The sequence below is a fragment of the Eptesicus fuscus genome, chromosome 3 (genome assembly GCF_027574615.1).
Source record: "Eptesicus fuscus isolate TK198812 chromosome 3, DD_ASM_mEF_20220401, whole genome shotgun sequence".
Lineage (NCBI taxonomy): Eukaryota > Metazoa > Chordata > Mammalia > Chiroptera > Vespertilionidae > Eptesicus > Eptesicus fuscus.
The window spans coordinates 2449032-2472098 of NC_072475.1; the positions used below are offsets into that span (position 1 = coordinate 2449032).

At 60.3% G+C, this 23067-nt stretch overlaps 1 protein-coding gene across 1 annotated transcript in view; it reads left to right on the forward strand.

The window, feature by feature from the left end:
• The window catches only part of CLIC6 (chloride intracellular channel 6), a 32471-nt gene extending 10172 nt beyond the window's left edge, over positions 1-22299 (forward strand). The window contains exons 2-6 of the mRNA XM_054710638.1: positions 16240-16349; positions 16867-16992; positions 17521-17627; positions 18322-18503; positions 22138-22299. Of these exons, the coding sequence (XP_054566613.1) occupies positions 16240-16349; positions 16867-16992; positions 17521-17627; positions 18322-18503; positions 22138-22299 (687 nt within the window). The remainder of the gene's footprint in view (positions 1-16239; positions 16350-16866; positions 16993-17520; positions 17628-18321; positions 18504-22137) is intronic.
• Positions 22300-23067: the final 768 nt, after the last annotated feature.

The following is a 23067-nucleotide window of genomic DNA, read 5'->3' on the forward strand; positions in this document are numbered from 1 at the left end:
ACTCTCAGCGGAGGGCCCAGCTGGGGTCACTGGCCTCTGACCTGCAAGCAGCCCCCTACAGCCTTCCCTCTGGACCTTGGGGGTTACCCCTGCACTCGAACCCCGGTGCTAACCAGAGTCCCCGAGGGCGCCCTCTGCCTTCGGCTCTCTCCCGGGGGCCGCCTCCCTCCCAGGTGCAGGGGGGCCTGTCCTCACCACCCCATGTGCCCACACCTGCTCCTCGCAGGGGGTGTGGGCGGGCCCACTGAGGAGTCCTGCCTCGTGGGCACCAAGCTGAGGAAGCGGGAGCTGAGCGGAGAGGAGCCAGCAGGCGGGGGAGGAGGAGGATGGTCAGACAGAGGAGGTGGCGTCTCAGGACGGAGATGCCAGGCCACAGGTCCCCCACCCTCTCTGAGGGGACTCGCAGGTCGGAATTCCAGGACGCGGCAGGTGACCTCAGCCTCTCCCAGGGGCGGTGGCGTGCCTGCACCCCTGTCCCCCAGAGAGACGGTGGCGTCGGCTGCGTGCACCAGGCACTGGCCTCTGTCCCATGGTGCTGGCTGCTCCGACATCATCTCCGCCGGCCCCTCAGGTGCAATGGGTGGTGCCCACGGTGGGCTGGACGGGCTCTGGCACGTAGCCCCTTAGGGTCAAAATGCCCCCTTTATGCCCACGAGCCCCTCACCTTCCTTCCCATCAGCGCAGGTCATGAGCGCTCCCTGCACCCACGGCCCACGCTCCTCCGAGGTGGACTCCCCGGCGACTGCGGTCGCATCGTTCCGTACGGAGAGCGGAGCTTTGTTCCCTCAGCTTTGAACCCCAGTGTCCAAGCCTTGCTTCCCCCTTAACTGCACGATGGGGGTTCTGGCTTGGAGTTAGAGTCGTAAGTGGGCGTGTTCTCTCCGCCTCTGGGACCGCTGTGGCCGCGGCAGGACCTGCACAAGTTGGGGACACGCAGGCGGCTTCTGCGTGGGCCGTTGTAAACGCTGCTGCCGCAGCACGGAGTGCGCACACGTTGGTGAGTCAGTGTTTTTGCTTTTCGGAGGCGGAGTTGCCGGGTCATATGGTGGTTCTATTGTTTTTAATTTCTTAAAGGAAACGTCACACAGTTTTCCACGGTGGCCGCACCAGGTTACCCTCCCATCAGCAGCGCACGAGGGTCCGCCTTTCCCCGCGTCCTCGCCAGCCCTCGTTAGTTCTTCCGTTTTTGACGATACACATTCTAACAGGCAGGAGGTGATATCTCACTGTGGTTCCGATGTGCATTTCCCTGATGGTTCATGGCATTGGGCATCTTTTCCTGTACGTGTTAGCCACCTGCACATCTTGGGAAAGTATTCATATCCTTGGTCCATTTTTTAGTTGGATTGTTTTTTGGCTACGACGTTGTATGAGTTCTGCCTGTATTTTGGATATTACCCCTTTATCAGGTATTTGATTGGCAGACACCTTCCATCCAGTCGGTTGCCCCTTCATTTTGTCGATGGCCTCCTGGGCCGGGCGGAAGCTTTTCAGCCTGATGTGGTCCCGCTTGTTTGTTTTTGCTTCGGTTGCCTTCGCTTTTGATGCCAAATCCAAAAAGGTCACCGCCATGGCTGATGCCAAGGAACTTACTGCCCATTTTTTCTTCTAGGATTTTCATGGCTTGAGGTTTTACATCCAAGTCTGTCACCATTTTTGAGTTAATTTCTGTGTGTAGTGTAGCTAGTGGCCCAGGCTCATTCTTTTGCATGTGGCCGTCCAGTTTCCCCAACAGCAGGTATGAAGGACCCTGTCCTCTCCTCATTGCCTGGTCTTTGTTCGTTTGCTGTGAATTAATCGCCCATGTATTTGTGTGCTTATTTCTGGGCTCTCTGTTCTGTCCAGCTGAGCTATGCTTCCGTTTCTATGCCGGGGCTGTACCGTTTTGAGTACTGGAGCTTTGTAACATAGTTTCAAATCAGGGAGCATGATGCCTCCAGCTTTGTTCTTCTTAAGACGGCGTTAGCTATTTTGGGTCTTCTGGAATTTATTTTAGATTTTTAAATCTTTCCTAGCTATAGCAACCAGCCATAGTAATTAATACAGCTTCTCAAGCATGCTGGAACTTATCGGAAAGAGACCCGGCGAGCATACATTTACAAAGTGCACGTTCCTAACGTAAGGCATGCGTGTCCTGGCTTTGCTACTTCCTCCAGCGCCTGTCGGAAGCTGCAGAGGGAGTCACCAACACGGACCCTTTCCGGCTGTGTGTGGGGATGACACCGGGAAGGGACGAGGCCGCCGGGATGGGGGCTCTCCCCCCAGGATGGTCCTGGGGAGGACAAGAGTAACTGCCACCACTTAGGTGCCCGCTGTGGCTCTTCCCCGACGGCCCTCTGAGAGCCAGGCTTGCCCGGAAGGCGGGCGAAGGCATTTCCTGGCAGGTGGGTTCTTCCAGATCTTACACCTCAGACCATCCCGGCGATCCCTGCCTTCTGACCTCGCCATCCTTCCCTATGAAAAGGAAAGCGCTCTAACATCCACACGGGTCCTACACCCTATCTCATAAGAGTTCCCTCAATAACCTTAGGATGTTTCTGATTAACTGGCCAGTTTCAGTCGGAACAAAAAGGATTATAGAAAGACCAGTCCCCCCCAACCCCCATAGAACTTTCTTAAGTCGGTCAATGAGACAAACCTCATTGTCTTCAAGGAAGTAGATTTTCTTCTTTGTCAAATAGACAGTTCCAGACCTCCGGCCTCCTTAAAACTTACACATATTTCAAAGAAAAGTGGAGAGAAAAAGGTTCTTTTTTCTTTTTTCAGGAAGCTACCTATTTCTTTTCTTAATCCTCATCCGAGGATACTTCTCCATTGATTTTTAGAGAGCGTGGAAGGGAGAGGGAGCGATGGAGAGAAACATCAATGTGAGACACATTGATTGGTTGCCTCCCACACGGGCCTGACCAGGGCTGGCAGTCAAGCCTGCACCGAGGTACGTGACCTTGATGGGAATTGAACTCCGACCCTTCAGTCCACAGGCCGATGCTCTATCCACTGAGCCACACCGGCCAGGTCTTTATTTATGCTGCATGTTTTTCTAAAGAATTTTGCAAAAGAGCTAGAGAATTCCAAACAAATAAAGTTGAATGTGAACACTTTTAGAGAGAACGAGAATTTATTGTCTGTGGTTTCTCTGTCCCACCCGCCCCACCCTGCTCCCTCCCTCCTCTCTCCATTGCTCTGAGGGTCGAGAAATAATGCACAAATCTTCAGTTGTCAACTCCCACCAGGAGCAAAGTATGCACTTCCGCTGCTGATCCCAAATCAAGATGCGATTCTACAGGCTTCTGTCCAGGCCCCCGTGTGGCTGGGCCTCCGAATTGCTCTTCTGGTCTCCCCGTGGGGTCTGAGCTGGGAGTCGGGGGGGGGGAGGGGGGCATGGAGACCAGCACACCCTCGTCTTTCCAGGACTTTCCTGGTTTTAAAACGGAAAATCCTAGGGTTCAGGAAACCTAAGTCCTGGGCAAATTGGGAAGGTTTAGCCTCTGATAGGGGCTAACATGGAACTGATGACATTTCCAACAGAACCTAATTGGGGATGGACGTGGTAAAAGTGGTGGTAAGTCTGAACGTGCATCTCCAGACCACTAGGGGGCGCCAACAGCCAAAGGGTTAGAATCACCACCAACGTGGTGGCTTAAAACAGCTCACACTGATCGATCACCTTACAGTTCTGTTGGACCGAAGACGTGGGTCTCTCTGGGCTAATGAAGGCGTCCGCGGGCCCCCATCTCTTCTTGGGGTCGTGGGGGGATCTGTGCCGTTGTCTTTCCTGCTCCTGAAGGCCCCCTGGTTCCTTGGCTCCTGCTGCCCCTCCACACTCAGAGCTCCACTCTTTGACAGCTGTTCCCTCGCCAAGTCCTGACCGCGGCGGGGAAGCTCCCACTTTTAAGGATGGGGGGGATCAGACCGGCCCACCTGCAAATCCAGGATAACCTGCCACCTCAGATCTACAGCCATGACACACTGGCTAAGTCCCGTGTGCCACGTGAGGTGACATAGTCACAGGTTCTGCGTGTTAGGATGTGGCCACCGTTGGGGCCCTTCTTGTGCCTGCTGCCCCAGAGATGGTCTCAGAGCTGGTTCTCTCACGTGTGTCACCGTCGCCCAGGCCAGGACCAGAACGAGCTGTGGTCAGGGACGGACCTCCTCGGAGCGTCAGCTGGTGGCATTTCCCCAGCGGCTCCTGGGCGTGTCCCGCCGGCCCTTCGCCGTGACCTCTCGGAGTCTGGAATGAGAGGGCAAGCCTGAGCGTCCTTCCTCGACAGCAGGACGTGTCCTTGCTGCGTGCGCAGGGCTCCCTGGGTGCTTTCACTGAGCGTCCTTCACGGCCAAGGTCGGGCATCTGCGTTCCCCTGCCTTCAAGAACACTCCAGCCCCAAGCCCTTGGCCACGTGACGGGGCACGTGCTCCGAGGCTGTGCTGGCCTGCACAGAGCAGGTCCCACGGGCTCCTCCTCCGAGCACCCGGCCCAGCCGCTCTGGTGGAGGACGAGGTGGGGCGCCTGCTACGGCGTGCGGCTGTGCCGGACGCCCTGGTCTCTGCGGGCGGATGCCAGGCCTGCGTGGGGGTGGGGGCACTGCGTGCTGTGCACCGGGCAGGAAGACCGTCTGCGCGCCAGTGTGGGGGGAGCAATGTGATGTCACACTCACCGTCGCCCTAGGTTCTAGCGGGAGTTTCCACAGAGGGAACACGCGTGACGCAGATGGCACGTGCGGAGCACGGACAGTGGCAGGGAGAGGAACGAAGCTGGGCAGGGGCCAGACACGTGCCTGCCCGTGGACTCGGCGAGGCAGGAGCTGAGAGGAGATGACATTTGACAGTTCCAGGGACAACGGTGGGGGCCGTGTGGGTTGGGGGCCTCTGGGCCTCACATTCCCCTTGGGGAGGGGCCTGGTTTCTTTGAGAAACGAATGCCATTTGCTCCCCGATGAGAGTTTTTACGGAGGGACTTCCGTGGGCCTGGCCGGGCCGGAGCGTGGGCCTGTCAGGAGTGCCCTCCATGCCCTTACCCGCCCCTCCCCCCACATTGTCCTCGTCCATAGGTGTTCGATTTTTGTCCAGTCTCTTCCCGCACCCCCACACCCCCTGCCCCTGAGAATTGTCAGTCCACTCCCTTTCTATGCCCCTGATTCTATTATATTCACCAGTTTATTCTGTTCATCATATTTTTTATTCACTCAATTTTTAGACTCACTTGTTGATAGATATGTATTTGTTCATAATTTTTATCTTTACCTTTTTCTTCTTCTTCCTCTTCTTAAAGAATACCCTTCAGCATTTCATATAATACTGGTTTGGTGGTGATGAACTCCTTTAGCTTGTTCTTGTCTGTGAAGCTCTTTATCTGACCTTCAATTCTGAATGATAGCTTTGCTGGGTAGGGTAATCTTGGTTGTAGGTTCTTGCTGTTCATCACTTTGAATATTTCTTGCCACTCCCTTCTGGCCTGCATAGTTTCTGTTGAGAAATCAGCTGACAGTCGTATGGGTACTCCCTTGTAGGTAACTAACTGTTTTTCTCTTGCTGCTGTTAACCCTTTGCACTCACTTGCTTTTTTCTCGATTCCTTTATTCTAATGCTAACCATGTTGAGTCACACTCGACATCTGAGTGCAAAAGGTTAAAGATTCTCTCTCTTTGTCTTTTGCTCTTGGCATTTTAATTATGATGTGTCTTGGTGTGGTCCTCTTTGGATTCCTCTTGTTTGGGGTTCTGTGCGCTTCCTGGACTTGTAAGTCTATTTCTTTCACCAGGTGGGGGAAGTTTTCTGTCATTATTTCTTCAAATAGGTTTTCAGTATCTTGCTCTCTCTTCTTCTGGCACCCCCATAATTCAGATGTTGGTACGCTTGAGGTTGTCCCAGAGGTTCCTTACACTATCTTCATATTTTTGGATTCTTTTTTCTTTTTGCTTTTCTGGTTGGGTGTTTTTTGCTTCCTCGTATTTCAAATCTTTGACTTGATTCTTGGGATTCTCTCGTCTGCTGTTGGATCTCTGTATATTATTCTTTATTTTAGTCAGTGTATGCTTAATTTCTAATTGGTCCTTTTTCATATCCTCAAGGGTCTTACTACATTTCTTGGAGGTTTCTAGAAGATTCTTGAGTAACTTTGTAACTGTGGTTTTGAACTCTATATCCTGTAGTTTGCTTTCATCCATTTCTTTCATTTGTGACATGTTTCTTTGTCTCCTCATTTTGGCTGCTTCCCTGTGTTTGTTTCTATGTACTGGGTAGCTGCTAAGTCTCCCTGTATTGATAGAGAGGTCTTGTGTGGCTATAGGGCCCAGTGGCTCAGCCTCCCCAATCACCTGAGGTGGACACTCTTGATGCACCCCTTTGTGGGCTGTGTGCACAGTCTTGTTGTAGTTGAGCCTTGATTGCTGTTGGTATCACTGGGAGGAATTGACCTCCAGACCAATTGGCTGTGAGGACCAGTTGTGTCTACAATGGGAGAACTGCTGTGCTGGAAACACCCTTATGGGGCAGGACTTGCTTCAGTGGGGCTTTGGTGCTCACTGAGTCTGCCCCCTGAGTGTGTCTCTTACGGATCTGAAGAGTTGTAATCTGGTGTGGTCTCACTTTGACCACTGGATGCACTGGCTCTTGGATCTCCAAGGAGGTGCAAAGTCAGCCAATGCCTGAGGCCACCCAGCAGGAGCTACAGAGAGATATGCAGATTCCTCCTCTTAGTTTGGGGTTTGGATGTGCCCAGATGAGGCGCAGCTGTGAAGCAATGCAGGCTGCTGATGAGCCTTAGGCCGTCTTTTGGAAGCTCTGGGGTTCTTTGACCCAGCAGCAGTTTGTTAGGTTATGTTGCAAAAGGCCAGGCCATTCGCATGCAAACGCCTCTGTGCACAGCTTGGGTGGGGTTGTAAATTGGGTTGGGCGTGGGCTCAGGGAATCACAGGGTGGTGCAAACAGCAATGGTTGCCCTTTGGCCCCGGATAGGTCCCTGGAACAATGATCGCTGCGACCACCTCTGAGAGAAAGCCGCCCTCGTGTTCCTGTCCCGATGCCAGACAGTCCAGTTTCTCCCCGTGTGAGTCTGGGTCCCCAGAGTCTCGCCCGGAACTGGAGTTCAGAGCAGTCGGGGGTTTGTATCTCCCTCCCGATTGAGAAAGACCACAGCGTACCCAGTCGCCAGCCCGTTTCCGCGCGCGCCTCCGTCCCTTCGCTCTCCGCGCCTCCGCACCTCCTACCAGTCTAGATGCGCTTTTCTCTTTCCTTCTTGTTGTAAAGCTTCCTCTCAGCCAGCCTTCCCGTGGGTCTGGGTGATGTCCGTTTTTTCTGTTAGTCGTAGTTTTGATGTGGTTGTGCGAGACAGCAAGTTCAGGTGTTTACCTATGCCGCCATCTTGGTTCCTCTATCAGTGGATCTTTAAGGGTTCTACGGGTTGGCCTGAAAATCAGACGAATTGAGCCTTGTTAAAAGGACCCTACATCCCACCATGGCCTGTTCTGGTGCCCACGGGTTTGGAAGAGTGATGATGATGATGATGATGGTAATGACAAGAATTTATGGGAGCCCGGAGACTCGGCATCTCACACAGAGTCCTACACGGCGGTGGGTTATCCTGCTTTAAATGCAGAAGCTGAGGCTCAGGGAGAGCAAATGAATTGCTCAAGGCCACACATTCGTAGGAAGGTGGGTCCCTGCCCCCCGCCCTCCACCCCCCCCTCACCCCACCCCTCCTGGTATTGTCTGGCCGCAGCAGCACCTTCCCTGTGACCATGACCTTGACCGTGACCTTGACCATGTTGCCTCAGAGACAACAGATGCTGTGTCCAAATGCAAACGTCAGCTTACCAGGCAAATGGAAAGGGTTACACACTTCTTTGAACATACAGGATTTTTCAGAGGCGGGAAGCCTCCCATCTGTTTAAAGACTGCGCTTTAAGTCAAACCACGAGACCACGAGACCACGAGACCACGAGACCACGAGACCAGAGGCTCAGGCTCGGGGAGGACGGTGCTGCCCTGGACTCAGGGCCTTGCACTCTCTCCATACCTCTCCTTCTCTCCCTCCCCGCCCCTCCCCTCCCCCTCCTCTCCCCTGCACCCTCTCCCTTCCCCTCCCCTACCATCTAGTCTCTTCCCTCACATTGGATGTCACTCACCGGGTGATCGGGTGATGGCTTCCTGCTGAGAGCCGGGAGCCTCTGAAAGGGGAAGGCTGTGTCCAGAGAAGGAGGAGAAGGGGCCCTTTCTGGAATGGCCAGCTCCAGGTGCTTAGGAGCCACTGGCTGAGCCCTGTCCCTGTCCAGTGTTGGCGGGGCCAGGCCTCGGCCTGGGCCTGTGGGAGCCGCCCGGTGAGTGTCAGGGTCAGAGGTTCCAGCTCTCCCTGCGTGTGCTTCCATGTGGGAGCAAGGAGAGGCCAGTGAGTGTCCCCACCCACCCCACCCGGCTGCTCGCTGGGGGCACATTCCCAGCCCGACCTGCTCCACATGGCAGGCCTGGTCCAGGCCGGGCACAGGTACCCGGTGTGGGCCGGGCACAGGTACCCCCGGTGCGGGCCGGGCACAGATACCCGGTGCGGGCCGGGCACAGATACCCGGTGCGGGCCGGGCACAGATACCCGGTGCGGGCTGGGCCCGGAGGCCCCGGTGCGGGCCGGGTATGGAGGCCCTGATGCGGGCCGGGCACAGATACCCGGTGCGGGCCGGGCACAGATACCCGGTGCGGGCCGGGCACAGATCCCCGATGCGGGCCGGGCACAGATACCCGGTGCGGGCTGGGCCCGGAGGCCCCGGTGCGGGCCGGGTATGGAGGCCCTGGTGCGGGCCGGGCACAGATACCCGGTGCGGGCCGGGCACAGATACCCGGTGCGGGCCGGGCACAGATCCCCGATGCGGGCCGGGCGCGGAGGCCCCGATGTGGGCCGGGCACAGATACCTGGTGTGGGCTGGGCACAGATCCCCGATGCGGGCCGGGCACAGATACCCGGTACGGGCCGGGCACAGATCCCCGGTGCGGGCCGGGCACAGATCCCCGGTGCGGGGGGCCGGGCCGGGCACAGATACCCCCGGTGGGGGCCGGGCACAGATACCCCCGGTGCGGGCCGGGCACAGATACCCCGGTGTGGGCCGGGCACAGATACCCCGGTGTGGGCCGGGCACAGATCCCCGGTGCGGGCCGGGCACAGATACCCCGGTGTGGGCCGGGCACAGATCCCCGGTGCGGGCCGGGCACAGATCCCCGGTGCGGGCCGGGCACAGATACCCCCGGTGTGGGCCGGGCACAGATACCCCGATGCGGGCCGGGCACAGATCCCCGGTGCGGGCCGGGCACAGATCCCCGGTGCGGGCCGGGCACAGATCCCCGGTGCGGGCCGGGCACAGATACCCCCGGTGGGGGCCGGGCACAGATACCCCCGGTGGGGGCCGGGCACAGATACCCCCGGTGCGGGCCGGGCACAGATACCCCCGGTGCGGGCCGGGCACAGATCACCGGTTCGGGACCGGTGCACAGATGCGGGCCGGGCACAGATACCCGGTGCGGGCCGGGCACAGGTACCCGGTGTGGGCCGGGCACAGATACCCGGTGTGGGCCGGGCACAGATACCCGGTGTGGGCCGGGCACAGATACCCGGTGTGGGCCGGGCACAGATACCCGGTGTGGGCCGGGCACAGGTACCCGGTGCGGGCCGGGCACAGATACCCGGTGCGGGCCGGGCACAGGTACCCGGTGTGGGCCGGGCACAGATACCCGGTGCGGGCCGGGCGGGCGGGCCGGGCACAGGTACCCGGAGTGGGCCGGGTATGGAGGCCCCGGTGCGGGCCGGGCGCAGAGGCCCCGGTGCGTGGCGGCCCGGGTCCACACTGGGGAGTGGGGCGCACGTTTTCTAAGCACAGCTGTTCCACCGCCACGTGCTGATGGCTGACGACCCTCAGGTCCTCTCGTACCAGGAAGGGTGTTCCTCAAACTCTAGAGTCTGTTGTTCGTGCCACAGACTCGTCTGCGAGGGAAGGGACCTGGCTCCGTGGACAGGGCCAGGGAAGACCCGAGGGACCTGGGAGGGTGGCTGCTCGGGTGATGGCCGAGGTCACGGTGTGGCCGGCGGTGTGTGTCCCGTGGCCAGTGCCCCAGGCGTGGGAGGCGCGGCCCCTTCAGCGGAGGACACGCCGATGCAGGGACTTCGTGGGTGGGTCGGAGTGAGGGAGCCGCCTCCCACGGGGCTGGCTCGGACCCTTCCGCTGGCAGCGCTGCGTCCGGCCTCCCGCTGGGCCGGGGCCAGCAGAGCGGAGGCCTGGCCCGCCCTGTGGCACATTGTTCTCTCACAGGAGAGCAGTCTGGGGGCTGCCCACGCCTCCCACAGCTCTGCCAGCTGCTGGGCTTACTCAGCTCCGGTCCCTCCGAGCAGCGGCCTGGCACGGGCCACCTGTGCTCCCCACTCTCCTCCACGCCCTGGGACGGAGCCCTGCGGGGCCCAGAGCGCGCCCCACACGCAAGACACGCTTCTCTCCCCGCGGCAGAGCCAGGCACCGGGAAAGGGCCGCTTAGGACATCACCAGGGACCTGCCTCTGTCTCCTCTCCACCAAACTGGTTTCCACCACACTCGGCTAAAGTGCTTACCACGCAGGCCCACAAAGAATTTTCTAGAAAGAAGGTCGAGCCAAGCAAGTGGAGAAGCAAGGTGGAGAGTGCGGGCGTGGCTGCTCTGGGGGGCAGGAGAGGGTGGGGCGCCGAGGAGCCACCAAGGAGGTTCTGAGGGGCGTTCCCCGTTGTCCGGTCTGGACCGATGCCCGCGGCCTGTCCGGGAGGCCGCAGTGGTCTCCGGTGCCCCGTCCCGGGCGTTCCTGCTTTTCTGTCGGGCGTGACCATCGCGGGCGCTCAGCGGGCGCAGTTCTGGGTCACCCCCCTGGGTCCCCGGGAGACAGGACTGTCAGATGGCTCTGACGGCTGGCCTTGGCTTCACGCACACACCCAGCTCCCCCCTCCCAGGACCCACGCTCTGTCCCCTCATCTTGTCGGTTAATGAACACGACCCGATGGCCACTCTCCGGGGTGGTCAGCCATGGGGTCCGGCTTCTTTCTGGGGGCACATCCCAGCACTGAAGCCCTTAACGCAACTAAACTCAGCAGCGAGCCGCCCTGGTCGCCCCACCAGGTCCCGTAATCCCCCCGTGTCCCGTAACCCCCTCGTGTCCCGTGGCCCCCCCGTGTCCCGTGGCCCCCCCGTGTCCCGTGATCCCCCCATGTCCCGTGATCCCCCCGTGTCCCGTAACCCTCCCGTGTCCTGTGACCCCCCGTGTCCCGTGACCCCCCCGTGTCCCGTGACCCCCCCGTGTCCCGTGGCCCCCCATGTCCCGTAACCCTCCCGTGTCCCGTGACCCCGTGTCCCGTGACCCCCCCGTGTCCCGTGACCCCCCTCCGTGTCCCATGACTCCCCCATGTCCCGTGACCCCCCCGTGTCCCGTGACCCCCTCGTGTCTTGTGACCCCCCCGTGTCCCGTGACCCCCTCATGTCCCGTGACCCCCCCGTGTCCCGTGACCCCCCCCGTGTCCTGTAACTTCCTCGTGTCCCGTGACCCCCTCATTACAATAGGCCAGACAGAAAACAAGCTTAGAGCAATTCAAGATGAGGCAACCCAGGTTATGTGAATGTGGTGTTATTGGTAGCTGGCTGATTCTTCTGGAATCTTCTAGAATGTGTGATAGCCTCAGTCCACTGGCTGTGCTGGGTTGCAACAGCCCCGTTTTAAGGCCACTCTGGGGGGAAGGAGAGGGTGGGGCGCCGAGGAGCCACCAAGGATGTTTCGAGGGGTGTCCCCCGTTGTCAGGTCTCGCCGGATGCCCGGGGACAAGTGCGGAGGGAGCATGCTCACAGCGCCTTCCCGTTGTCTCTGAGCCGGGGTGCTGTGGCCACGTGGCTGGCCCCTGCTGGGCTCTGGGAAGGAGCCTATAAAGAACTCTTAAGTTTTTAGAGAGTCAGGTGACAAAGGCAGTTTCTATTTATTTTACTTTATTATTATATTTTTTAAAATCCTGACCCGAGGATATTTTTTCAATTGATTTTCAGAGCGAGTGGAAGGGAAGGGGGAGAGAGAGCCATGGATGTGGAGAGAGACACATTGATTGGTAGCTTCCCACACACGCCTGATTGGGGTTCGGGAAACAAACCTGCAACCCGGGTCATGCTCTCCACCGGGAATCGAACCCCAGACCCGGCAGTCTAACCACTGAGCACACCGGCCAGGGCCGTTTCTATTTTTTACAGACTGTATTGCCCCTACCGTCTTTATTTGTCTAAGGATGTAGCCGCGGGATTTGGGAGGTGGTGAGAACGATTCCCAGGGAGAACCCTGGCTTGGGCTGGAGGGGATGAGAGGCAGAAGGCGGAGATCCTGAGGCGCACCCTGCGGACGCCCTCGCTGCCGGGAGCCCGTCCCGCCCGGGACTTGGAGCCGCATCCAGACCCGCAGGCAGGGCTGGGGGAGAGTATGGGCCCCCACAGTTAAGATGCGCTACACCAGGATCCCCGAGGTTCAGGAGACAACGGGGAGAGAAAGGAAACGAGCCCCACTCTGCAGGCTTATCTCAGACTTCCCTGCGCTCCTGGAGCTGCTGGGAAATAGAGGTTTGGAAGCGGCGGAGCAAGTCAGGGCCGGTCCAGGTATGTGGCTCTGTCCCTGGGCCTCCATCGCCCGCTCCCCCTGCTTGGCGTGGCTCTGCCCCAACCTGCAGCCGGTGAGGACGTGGCCTGATCTGGGAGGGACCCCAAGCCCAGCCGCTGGGACTTGACAGGCTCAGCTGCAGAGCTGAGGGCAGGAGACAGCAGCCTTCACAGTGGCCGTGAGGTGGGGCCTGGCCTGGGTGGCCGGAGGAGCTACTTCAGGGCCCATCTGCAGGCGAGTTGTAAGGGCTACTCCGAGGCTGGGGTCCTAACAGCCCACCTCCCCAGCCCTCAGGCTTCCAGGGACTCCACAGACTCACGCTGGGAATTCTCAGCCCCCCCTCCGCAGGTGGACTGGCCAATGGAAATTCTCAGCCCCTCCCCTCCACAGGTGGACTGGCCAATGGGAATTCTCAGCCCCTCCCCTCCACAGGTGGACTGGCCAATGGGAATTCTCAGCTCCTCCCCCACCAGGTGGACTGGCCAATGGGAATTCTCAGCCCCCCCTCCACAGGTGGACTGGCCAATGGGAATTCTCAGCCCCCCCTCCACAGGTGGACTGGCCAATGGGAATTCTCAGTCCGTCCCCTCCACAGGTGGACTAGCCAATGGGAATTCTCACCCCCTCCCCCACCAGGTGGAATGGCCAATGGGAATTCTCAGTCCCTCCCCTCCACAGGTGGACTGGCCAATGGGAATTCTCAGTCCATCCCCTCCACAGGTGGACTAGCCAATGGGAATTCTCAGCCCCCCCTCCACAGGTGGAATGACCAATGGGAATTCTCAGTTCGTCCCCTCCACAGGTGGACTGGCCAATGGAAATTCTCAGCCCCTCCCCTCCACAGGTGGACTGGCCAATGGGAATTCTCAGCCCCTCCCCTCCACAGGTGGACTGGCCAATGGGAATTCTCAGCCCCCCCTCCACAGGTGGACTGGCCAATGGGAATTCTCAGTCCGTCCCCTCCACAGGTGGACTGGCCAATGGGAATTCTCAGCCCCTCCCCTCCACAGGTGGACTGGCCAATGGGAATTCTCAGCCCCCCCTCCACAGGTGGACTAGCCAATGGGAATTCTCACCCCTCCCCCACCAGGTGGAATGGCCAATGGGAATTCTCAGTCCGTCCCCTCCACAGGTGGACTGGCCAATTGGAATTCTCAGTCTGTCCCCTCCACAGGTGGACTGGCCAATGGGAATTCTCAGTCCGTCCCCTCCACAGGTGGACTAGCCAATGGGAATTCTCAGTCCGTCCCCTCCACAGGTGGACTAGCCAATGGGAATTCTCAGCCCCCCCTCCACAGGTGGACTGGCCAATGGGAATTCTCAGCCCCCCCTCCACCAGGTGGACTGGCCAATGGGAATTTTCAGGCCCCCCTCCACAGGTGGAATGGCCAATGGGAATTCTCAGTTCGTCCCCTCCACAGGTGGACTAGCCAATGGGAATTCTCAGCCCCTCCCCTGCACCAGGTGGACTGGCCAATGGGAATTCTCAGTCCGTCCCCTCCACAGGTGGACTAGCCAATGGGAATTCTCAGTCCGTCCCCTCCACAGGTGGACTGGCCAATGGGAATTCTCAGTCTGTCCCCTCCACAGGTGGACTGGACAATGGGAATTCTCAGTCCGTCCCCTTCACAGGTGGACTAGCCAATGGGAATTCTCAGCCCGTCCCCTCCACAGGTGGACTAGACAATGGGAATTCTCAGCCCCCCCTCCACAGGTGGACTGGCCAATGGGAATTCTCAGTCCGTCCCCTCCGCAGGTGGACTGGCCAATGGGAATTCTCAGTCCCTCCCCTCCACAGGTGGACTGGCCAATGGGAATTCTCAGCCCCTCCCCTCCACAGGTGGACTGGCCAATGGGAATTCTCAGCCCCTCCCCTCCACAGGTGGACTGGCCAATAAATGCTGGGGGAGGAAGGGCGAGCCAGAGGGGTTGGAAGGGTGTGAGCAAGCACCCAGCGTTTAGGGGGCTCTGAGTTCAGTTATCTGGGTGTCTGGGTGCCTCCTTATGTGTGTGCAGTCCACCCATTATGTTCACGAGCCCCTGGCATCCCATCACATTGGGGAGCATGTGAACAGCTCCGATGCCTGGGCCCCATGGCAGACCTGGATCCAGTGTCTACTCGTTTTTTTGTTTTTAATGGAGAGGGAGAGAGAAATAGGAACATCAGTGATGAGAGAGAATCATTGATCAGCTGCTTCCTGCGCGCCCCACACCGGGGACCAGCCCGCAACCCGGGCCTGTGCCCTGACCGGGAATGGATCTGTGACCTCCTGGTTCCTAGGTCGACAGGCCGGGCTCTGTCATCAGCACCACAACCTCGCCTGAGGCCTGTGGCGTGAGACAGGTGGACGGGAAAGGCGAGTTTCAGAGTGGCCTTTGGTGGTCTGGGTTCCGCCACCTCCTTTCTCACGTCTCCTTCGCTCCACCAGCCTCTCGCCTCCGCGGGGGCGCGCCCTCAGTACGCGCCGTGCCTGCCTTTGGGGCTGTGTGTGGATGTGACCTGCTTCGGGGCATCAGAGGAATGGTTTCCTCACCTCCTGCCCTTGGCGCCCACTGTGTCACAACCTCCCTTGTAAGCACCACGGCTCCCATCTCTGCCTCCGGGAGCCAGAGGCGGGTGTGAACGCTGTGCCAGCTCCAGGGCTGCAGGGCGCTCAGGGCGCAGGTGGTGCCAGTCCCTCTTCGCAGCGAAGCGCAACCTAGAGGGCGGGCTGGTGTCTCGGTGGGACAGGCTGCTGGTCTGTTCTAAGCTCGGTCACCCCGGCGGGGCGAGGGGTGTGGTGGAGGGGATGGAGAGCCACCCCAGGGGCGAGGGGTGGCTCCTGGAGAGGATGGAGAGCCGAGCAGGGACGGAGCACCTTTCTCCTTTGCCTTTGTAACAGAGGGAGCTCCCTCTCCCCGCCTACACTCTGCACAGCTCCTGGAGGCCCGGCGAGGCAGGCAGTCATGGGGGGAGGGTGCGGGTGTCCTCGCCGTCCTCCTCCCCGCCTTGGCCCAGAGGCCTAGAGACGTGTGTTCCCAGCACCGTGACCACTCACACACTTACAGCGATTTGGGTGCGCACTGCGGCCTCCGGCATCGAGGCTGGCTCCCACCATGGCCTCTCTCCTTGCAGACCACGGCCTCTCTCCTTGCAGGCCACGGCCTCTCTCCTTGCAGGCCACGGCCTCTCTCCTTGCAGGCCACGGCCTCTCTCCTTGCAGGCCACGGCCTCTCTCCTGTAGACCACGGCCTCTCTCCTTGCAGGCCACGGCCTCTCTCCTTGCAGGCCACGGCCTCTCTCCTTGCAGGCCACGGCCTCTCTCCTTGCAGGCCACGGCCTCTCTCCTTGCAGGCCACGGCCTCTCTCCTTGCAGACCACGGTCTCTCTCCTTGCAGGCCACGGCCTCTCTCCTTGCAGGCCACGGCCTCTCTCCTTGCAGGCCACGGCCTCTCTCCTTGCAGGCCACGGCCTCTCTCCTTGCAGGCCACGGCCTCTCTCTTTGCAGGACACGGCCTCTCTCCTTGCAGACCACGGTCTCTCCTTGCAGGCCACGGCCTCTCTCCTTGCAGGCCACGGCCTCTCTCCTTGCAGGCCACGGGCTCTCTCCTTGCAGACCACGGCCTCTCTCTTTGCAGGCCGGCTGTGACGGGGAGAGCATCGGGAACTGTCCCTTTTCTCAGCGCCTCTTTATGATTCTCTGGCTGAAGGGCGTCATATTTAATGTGACAACAGTGGACCTGAAAAGGTAAGACAAGGTTCCTGCGTTATCGAAATAACGGCTTAATTCCTCTCTCTCTCTCTCTCTCTCTCTCTCTCTCTCTCTCACACACACACACACACACACACACACACACCAAGGCACATGGCGTTATCACGGGCATGTCCATCCTCAGCCAGGACCCTGCTTTGGCCCACCTGTGGGTGAGCAGTAGTTACAGGCCTGGGTCAGAGGGAATCAGGAAGGAGTAGGAGTTGGGGCGCCAGAAGGAGCCTGCTCCCCAGTTCCTGGTCAGCCATAGCTCCCGACAGGCCCGGGATCGCCATCCTGGCTGGGGCCTGGGGAGAGCTCACTCCCACCTCCGTGGCCAGAGAGGGGCCACGCGGCCACTGCCCCTGAGACACTGCAGGGGCCCCGTCTCCTCTCAAGTGCTCACGGGGTTCCTCTTTCATGGGGAGGACGTGCTGAGCCTGGGGGATGGAGCGACCCCTGGGGGCGGCCGACAAAGCTGCCGTCTGCCCCCCCCCCCCCGCCCTCCCCCCAGGAAACCCGCGGACCTGCAGAACCTCGCTCCTGGGACCAACCCGCCTTTCATGACGTTCGACGGGGAGGTCAAGACGGACGTGAATAAGATTGAGGAGTTCTTGGAGGAGCGCCTGGCTCCCCCCAGGTGGGCCTCAGGGGGCCAGCCTCACACCGCCCCCACGGTCCCGCTTCCCAGGCAGCTCGAAAGCCTTGGCCGTGGGAGTCGCTCCTCGCCGCCCCGTCCCCCCGCCCCCCCTGCCCCCCGGGGTGTGCCACAGACAACATGGGTGGGACTAGAAGCCCGAGAGAAGGCACCGGGCTTCGCTCCGAGCCTGCAGCTTGGAGGGTCGGCTTTGAAGGCAGGAAGTGGGTGGGGTGGTCGGTGCCTGGGGGCTGCCCACCTCCTAGGTGAGCCTGGACCCGGAATGGAACCTTCTAGTCCAGCGCCTTCCTTTGAGCAGGGAGGGAGTGAAGACCAGGGCGGCCAGGTGAGCCCTGTGCTCGGGGCGGGAGCGATCAAATCCTGACCTTCCTCCCTGCCCCCTGGCCGGAACCTTGGAGAGGAAAAGCTTAGGAAACACTCAGTTTTTTATCCACTCAGACACCCCCCCCCTCCCCCGTCATCCCCATCAAACATCGCTTCTCTGTGACATTCCAACTGGAATTTTCCAAGGTACCCTAAGCTGGGGACCCAGCACCCCGAGTCCAACTCCGCCGGGGACGACGTGTTTGCCAAGTTCTCCGCGTTTATCAAGAACACCAAGAAGGATGCGCACGAGAGTGAGTGTCCGGCACCTGCCGGTCTGTGTCGGGCGTGGCCCCCCTCGGCCTCCGAGTGGCTTCTGGGGTCCTGGGATTGTGCCTCACGGCAGCGGGGAGACACCTGGGCCTAGAAATAGGACAAGTGCCCCAACTCTGGATCTGCACGTGGGTTTCACAGACACGGCTTCTAGGGCTGGGCGCCAGAAACACGTGTTTTAGGGCGAAGCACTCACCCCGGGGTGCCAGGCCCAGCTGCACCCCGAGTCAGTTAAAATGATGCTGTCACCAGGGCCTGCTCCACAGTAGGGTTTCCGTAAAGACGTGGAAAGAAGTGAGTGAGCTCCAGACACAGCAGTGGGGGGTAGGCGGCGGTGGGGTGTGGGCGGCAGTGGGTGTAGACGGCAGTGGGTGTAGACGGCAGTGGGGAGTGGACGGCGGTGGCGGTGGGGGTGGGCGGCGGTGGGTGTGGGCGGCAGTGCGGGGTAGGCGGCGGTGGGGGTGGGTGGCAGTGGGGAGTGGACGGCGGTGGCGGTGGGGGTGGGCGGCGGTGGGGGTGGGCGGCAGTGGGGGTGGGCGGCGGTGGCGGTGGGTGTAGACGGCGGTGGGGAGTGGACGCAGAGTTGTGTTCCGGGAAGAGTGAGGCCACGCCAGCCTCCTCCCGCCCTCTGGAGAGAGGGCCGACCCCCTGTCTCTGTCGTGCCCTCTGCCCTAGGCCACGAGCGGAGCCTGCTGCGGGCGCTGCGGCGGCTGGACGACTACCTGAACAGCCCGCTGCCCGACGAGGCGGAGGCCGACGGCGCGGAGGACGTGGCCGTGTCCGGCAGGAAGTTCCTCGACGGGGACGAGCTCACGCTGGCCGACTGCAACCTGCTCCCCAAGCTGCACGTCATCAAGGTCGGTGGCTCCGGCGCAGACGGCCCGGGCGTGTGCTGGACCTGGGCTCCGGCGGGCAGGGCACGACCCGAAATGCAAGCGCCAGCCCCGGGTCAGACCCGCCGTTCAGGTGTCCTCCGTCCTCAGGGCGTCCGCCCGCTCTCTCCGGGCCTTCCCCACAGCCTCACGCAAGGCCACGCGAACGCCACGGGAGGAACGCGTGATCACACCGTGTTCATGCTCCAGGCTGGGCCTGCTGAGCGGCATCTGGGGAGGAAATGGGGAGGCTGCCGGGGTGACGATGGCCAGGCAGGAAGCTCCTGGGGCCGGTGGGGCCGGTCCTCTCGGGGTCAACAACCTCAGTTCATTCGTTCGTTCATTCTCTCTCTCTCTCTCTCTCTCTCTCTCTCTCTCTCTCTCTCTCTCTCTCTCTCGTCCCTCTCTCCCTCTCCTTTCTCTTCTCTCCTCTCTCCTTTCTCCCTCTATCTCTCTTTCCCTCTTTCCTTTTTTCTTTCTTTTAGATATATTTTTATCAATTTCAGAGAGGAAGGGAGAGAGAGAGATAGAAACATCAATGATGAGAGAGAATCACTGATCGGCTGCCTCCTGCACGCCCCCTACTAGGGATCCAGCCTGCAACCCGGGCCTGTGCCCTGACCGGAAATGGAACCGTGACCTCCTGGTTCACAGGTCGATGTTCAACCACTGAGCCACACCGGCCGGGCAACAGCCTCAGTTCTTAACATCAACCCCACAGCTGGGAGCAGGGACAGCTCTCTGGCTCGGCCGCGGCCGGATCTGGTGTCCTGTCCGCCCAGGTGTTGCACATAAAATGAAAGTCACGGGTCATGTATCATTAGGCTGAGAGACGCCCTGGAACGGTGGTTCTTCAGCGTGAGAATTGTAGAAACGTGAACCCCTCGACCTGGCCCCTGACCTTCTAACTCAGAATTCCGGGAGTGACGCTGAGATTCGGGGCTGCTGGTCCCACTCTGCAATGCCTGGCCATGGCTGTTCCTCAGGGGTGCCCCAGCCCCTCCGTCACCTGCACGTGTCAGCTGTTGGGTCATTATCACCACTGCTGTGCCCTTGACCTCAGGGACCTCAGATGCCCCAGGAAGAAGTCGCGTTCTGGGGCATCTCTGTTATTCACGCCCCACGGGTCCAGAGCTGGGTCCTTGGTCTCGAAGGACGGGGGATGGGAGAGAAGACACAGGGACCCTGTGCGAGAGATACATCTCTCTGTTGCCCCCTATACACGCCCAGACTGCACCCCAACTGGGGCTCAAACCTGCAACCTAGGTATGTGCCCCGACAGGGAATCAAACCTGTGACCTTCTGGTGCCCAGGATGATGCTCCAAACGACTATGCCACACCCACCGGGGCCTGAGCTTCATTTTCAGCCATGGTGGCCTCCTGTGAGCCTCAGAGTGGAGGATGCCTAACCTGACCCCTGACCCTGAACCTGACCCTAATGGTAACCCCTAACGTGTCCCCTGTGACCGAGTGTAGAACAGTCTTCGGTGAAACTGTTTGAGGGTCAAGATCCAAATTGGTCAACCAGCGGCCCCCCTCACGCCCTGGGCCCTTCACGCGGTTGCACGTGGTTGGCGCAATAGGTCTTCATCACCAGAGAGAGCCCCGGGGGCCCTCTGTGGGTGCCGGTGATCAGAAAGGGGAGGGGGAGGATGATGAGCCGGGAACCGGAGGAAAGGCTGCAGAAACACGCACCCGATGAAGCATTGCTCCCACAAACTGCAGAACGTTCTACAGCCGCAGAGAAACGGAGGAGTACGTGGGTCTTTGGAGAAAAAAACTCAAAGACAACACACAGACGTCAAAAAATAAATCTAATCTCATGAGAAGAGGAACGTCAGGCTGGCAGAGCTCAGGAAGAAGACAAATAGCATCACTTCAGACGCAGAGGCTAGATGAGAAGTAACAAGAAGTAGAATGGACGTTGCAGGCATGAGCCAGGGACTTGGAGGGTGGGCCTGGGAAGACCACCCCAAACCACGCGGAGGAGGACCCGGAGGGGGGCTCCCCGATGTACACAACCAGGCACCAGAGGACAGGAAGGGGAAACAAAAAAAGGGAGGGGGGGCTCACAGGGAAAGACCTTTGAACTAAAGGATGCCCCAGACTTTCCGTTTAAACAATATGCCATTGTCTGGCCAGTGTGGCTCAGTGGTTGAGTGTTGACCTATGAACCAGGAGGTCACGGTTCGATTCCTGGTCAGGGCACATGCCTGGGCCGCAGGATCGATCCCTAGTGGGGATGCGTACGAGACAGCCGATCGATGCTTCTCTCTCATCATGGATCTTTCTTTCCCTCTCTCTCCCTCTCTGAAATCAATAAAAATGTATTTAAAAACAAAACAAAACAAAAGCCACGATGGCAAAGGGACAGCAGGCACGTGCACGCACCAGGGCAGCGGGATCGTGGCCACGGGCATCGGCGAGAAGGAACGCGAGGGGCCGACGGGCAGCTAAGCGGAGGCCGGCTCCAGGCCGCACGTCCTATTGGCGGCCGCACTGCGTCCGTGCTGCTGGCCCCCCACATCCGAGAAGCAAGCCCCCAAGGCCTCCTAGTCTGTGGTTAAGCCCAGGCCCCTTCCTTCAGACATCGCAGATCGGAGCCGCCGTATGTGGCCTCAGGTCCCTGCTAGGGGATGAGTCGTGTCCCTCGAGTTCATATGTTGAAGCCCCAACGCCGGGACCTCGGACGTGACCTGACTTGGGAACAGGGTCTTTGCGGTTCCTGTCGATGAGTCGGGTCACGTTGAGGTGATATTGGAGTCGGGGGGCCCCAACCCAGCGTGATTATAAAAGGGGGACATTGGGCGCAGGGACACCCGGTGAGAACCGTGCAGAGTCGGGTTACGCTGTCCCAGGACCAGGAACCGGCAGAAGCCGGGAGGGGGACCAGACACGGTCCCCCACGGCCTTCAGAGGGCGCGGCCCTCGACGCCCCCGTCTTGGGCTTCTGCCCACCAGGACTCAGAGCTGAAAGGTGTGAGTGTGCTCGGGGTGCGCTGTCCAGGCAGCCCTAGGGCACCGACGGTAGTCCCCACGGGGGACCCCTCCTTTCCACTACCTCCCCAACAGCACCCCGCAGTCAGGGGAACGCCGCACTTCCTGTCCGTTCCCTGCCCTTACCGGGTCCCCAGGGTAAGGACCCGAGTCCATCCGTCCTCTGCACCCCGCGGACCACAATGCAAGGACCCTCGGGGGCAGAAGGCGGGGCGTCTGCAGGCCTCACAGACAGGTGGGGGTCCAGGAGGCCCAGCCCGGACTTCACAGAGGACTGAGCACCGTCGGGACGGAAGATCCGCCCTGAACCCTCTGCCCCCAGCCCCCGGGCGGCACAGCCCCCGGAGGAACCTGCGGGGCCGCGGGGAGTTCAGGGACACAGCGCAGGGCCGGTCCGCGGGCTGCCAGGCCCGGCTGTGAGAACTGGGGGGCCGTGTGTCCTGGGGCCACCGTGTGGAGGCCGGTACCTCTCTAACCTGCCCCGTCCCCAGTGTGTCCCCTGCGAAGACAGCGTAACCAGGGCCGCCGGGGCCTCGGGGTGACAGAGGGCCACCCCCTCAGCGAGGGCGCCGGCTCCTGAGCTGCTGGGAGCCCCTCTGACCATTTCCTCCCCATTTTCAGATCGTGGCCAAGAGGTACCGAGACTTTGAATTTCCCGCTGACATGACCGGCATCTCGAGGTACCTGAGGAACGCCTACGCCAGGGACGAGTTCACCAACACGTGCCCGGCCGACCGGGAGATCGAGCGCGCCTACTCCGACGTGGCCAAGAGGATGAAGTGAGCGGGGCCTGGCCCGGGCCGCGGGGCGAGCTCCGGACAGCGCACTCTGCGTCCCCCGCAATGGCCACCCTTTGCCAGAGAGCGCCCCGTTTTAGTAACGCCGCGCCCCAGCTGACCCCCTGACCGCCCGGCGGCCCGGGGCCTCGGCACCGTCCCCTCCCGCGTGCGTCCGAGCGGCACCGGCACCGCCTGCTGTCCCTCCGCCTGTCTCTCCGTCGCCGCCTTTGACGGCCGCTGGCGTTGGGACAATTAGGGCACGTGTTTTGCAGTTTAAGTTTCGAAGCCAATCAGGTTTGGGTTCAGTGCCTCCATTAATTAGAAAAAAAAATCTGCCTCTGATACTTCTCAAAATCGTGGTTAGCCCGCTTTTCTCTCAAAGAGTGTTTTAACTTTTTTCAGAATGAAACTACTGTTTTTGTAATTACACAATAACATGTGCCGGTTTTAACATTTTAGCACAATGTCACCGATAATCGATGGGGGGGACGTCTCCACGTCTCCAGACCCTCCGCGTCTCCCCCCCCCCCCCCATTTCATTCCTGGTGATGCTGCAGTACGTTGTTTTGAAGGACTGGCTGGCGAGGGGCCTCTTGTGGTGCCTCGATGATAACTGGAGGGCCCAGCACAAACAGACCCGGCCGTGCAGGGTAGGGAGGTGGCTGCCACCGCGTGTCCGGGGTGGAGAGTGGCGGAGCCCAGGGACCCGCAGGGACCCGCGGGGACCAGAGCTGCGCTGGCCCCGCTCTGCCGCGGTGATGCCTTCGTCTCA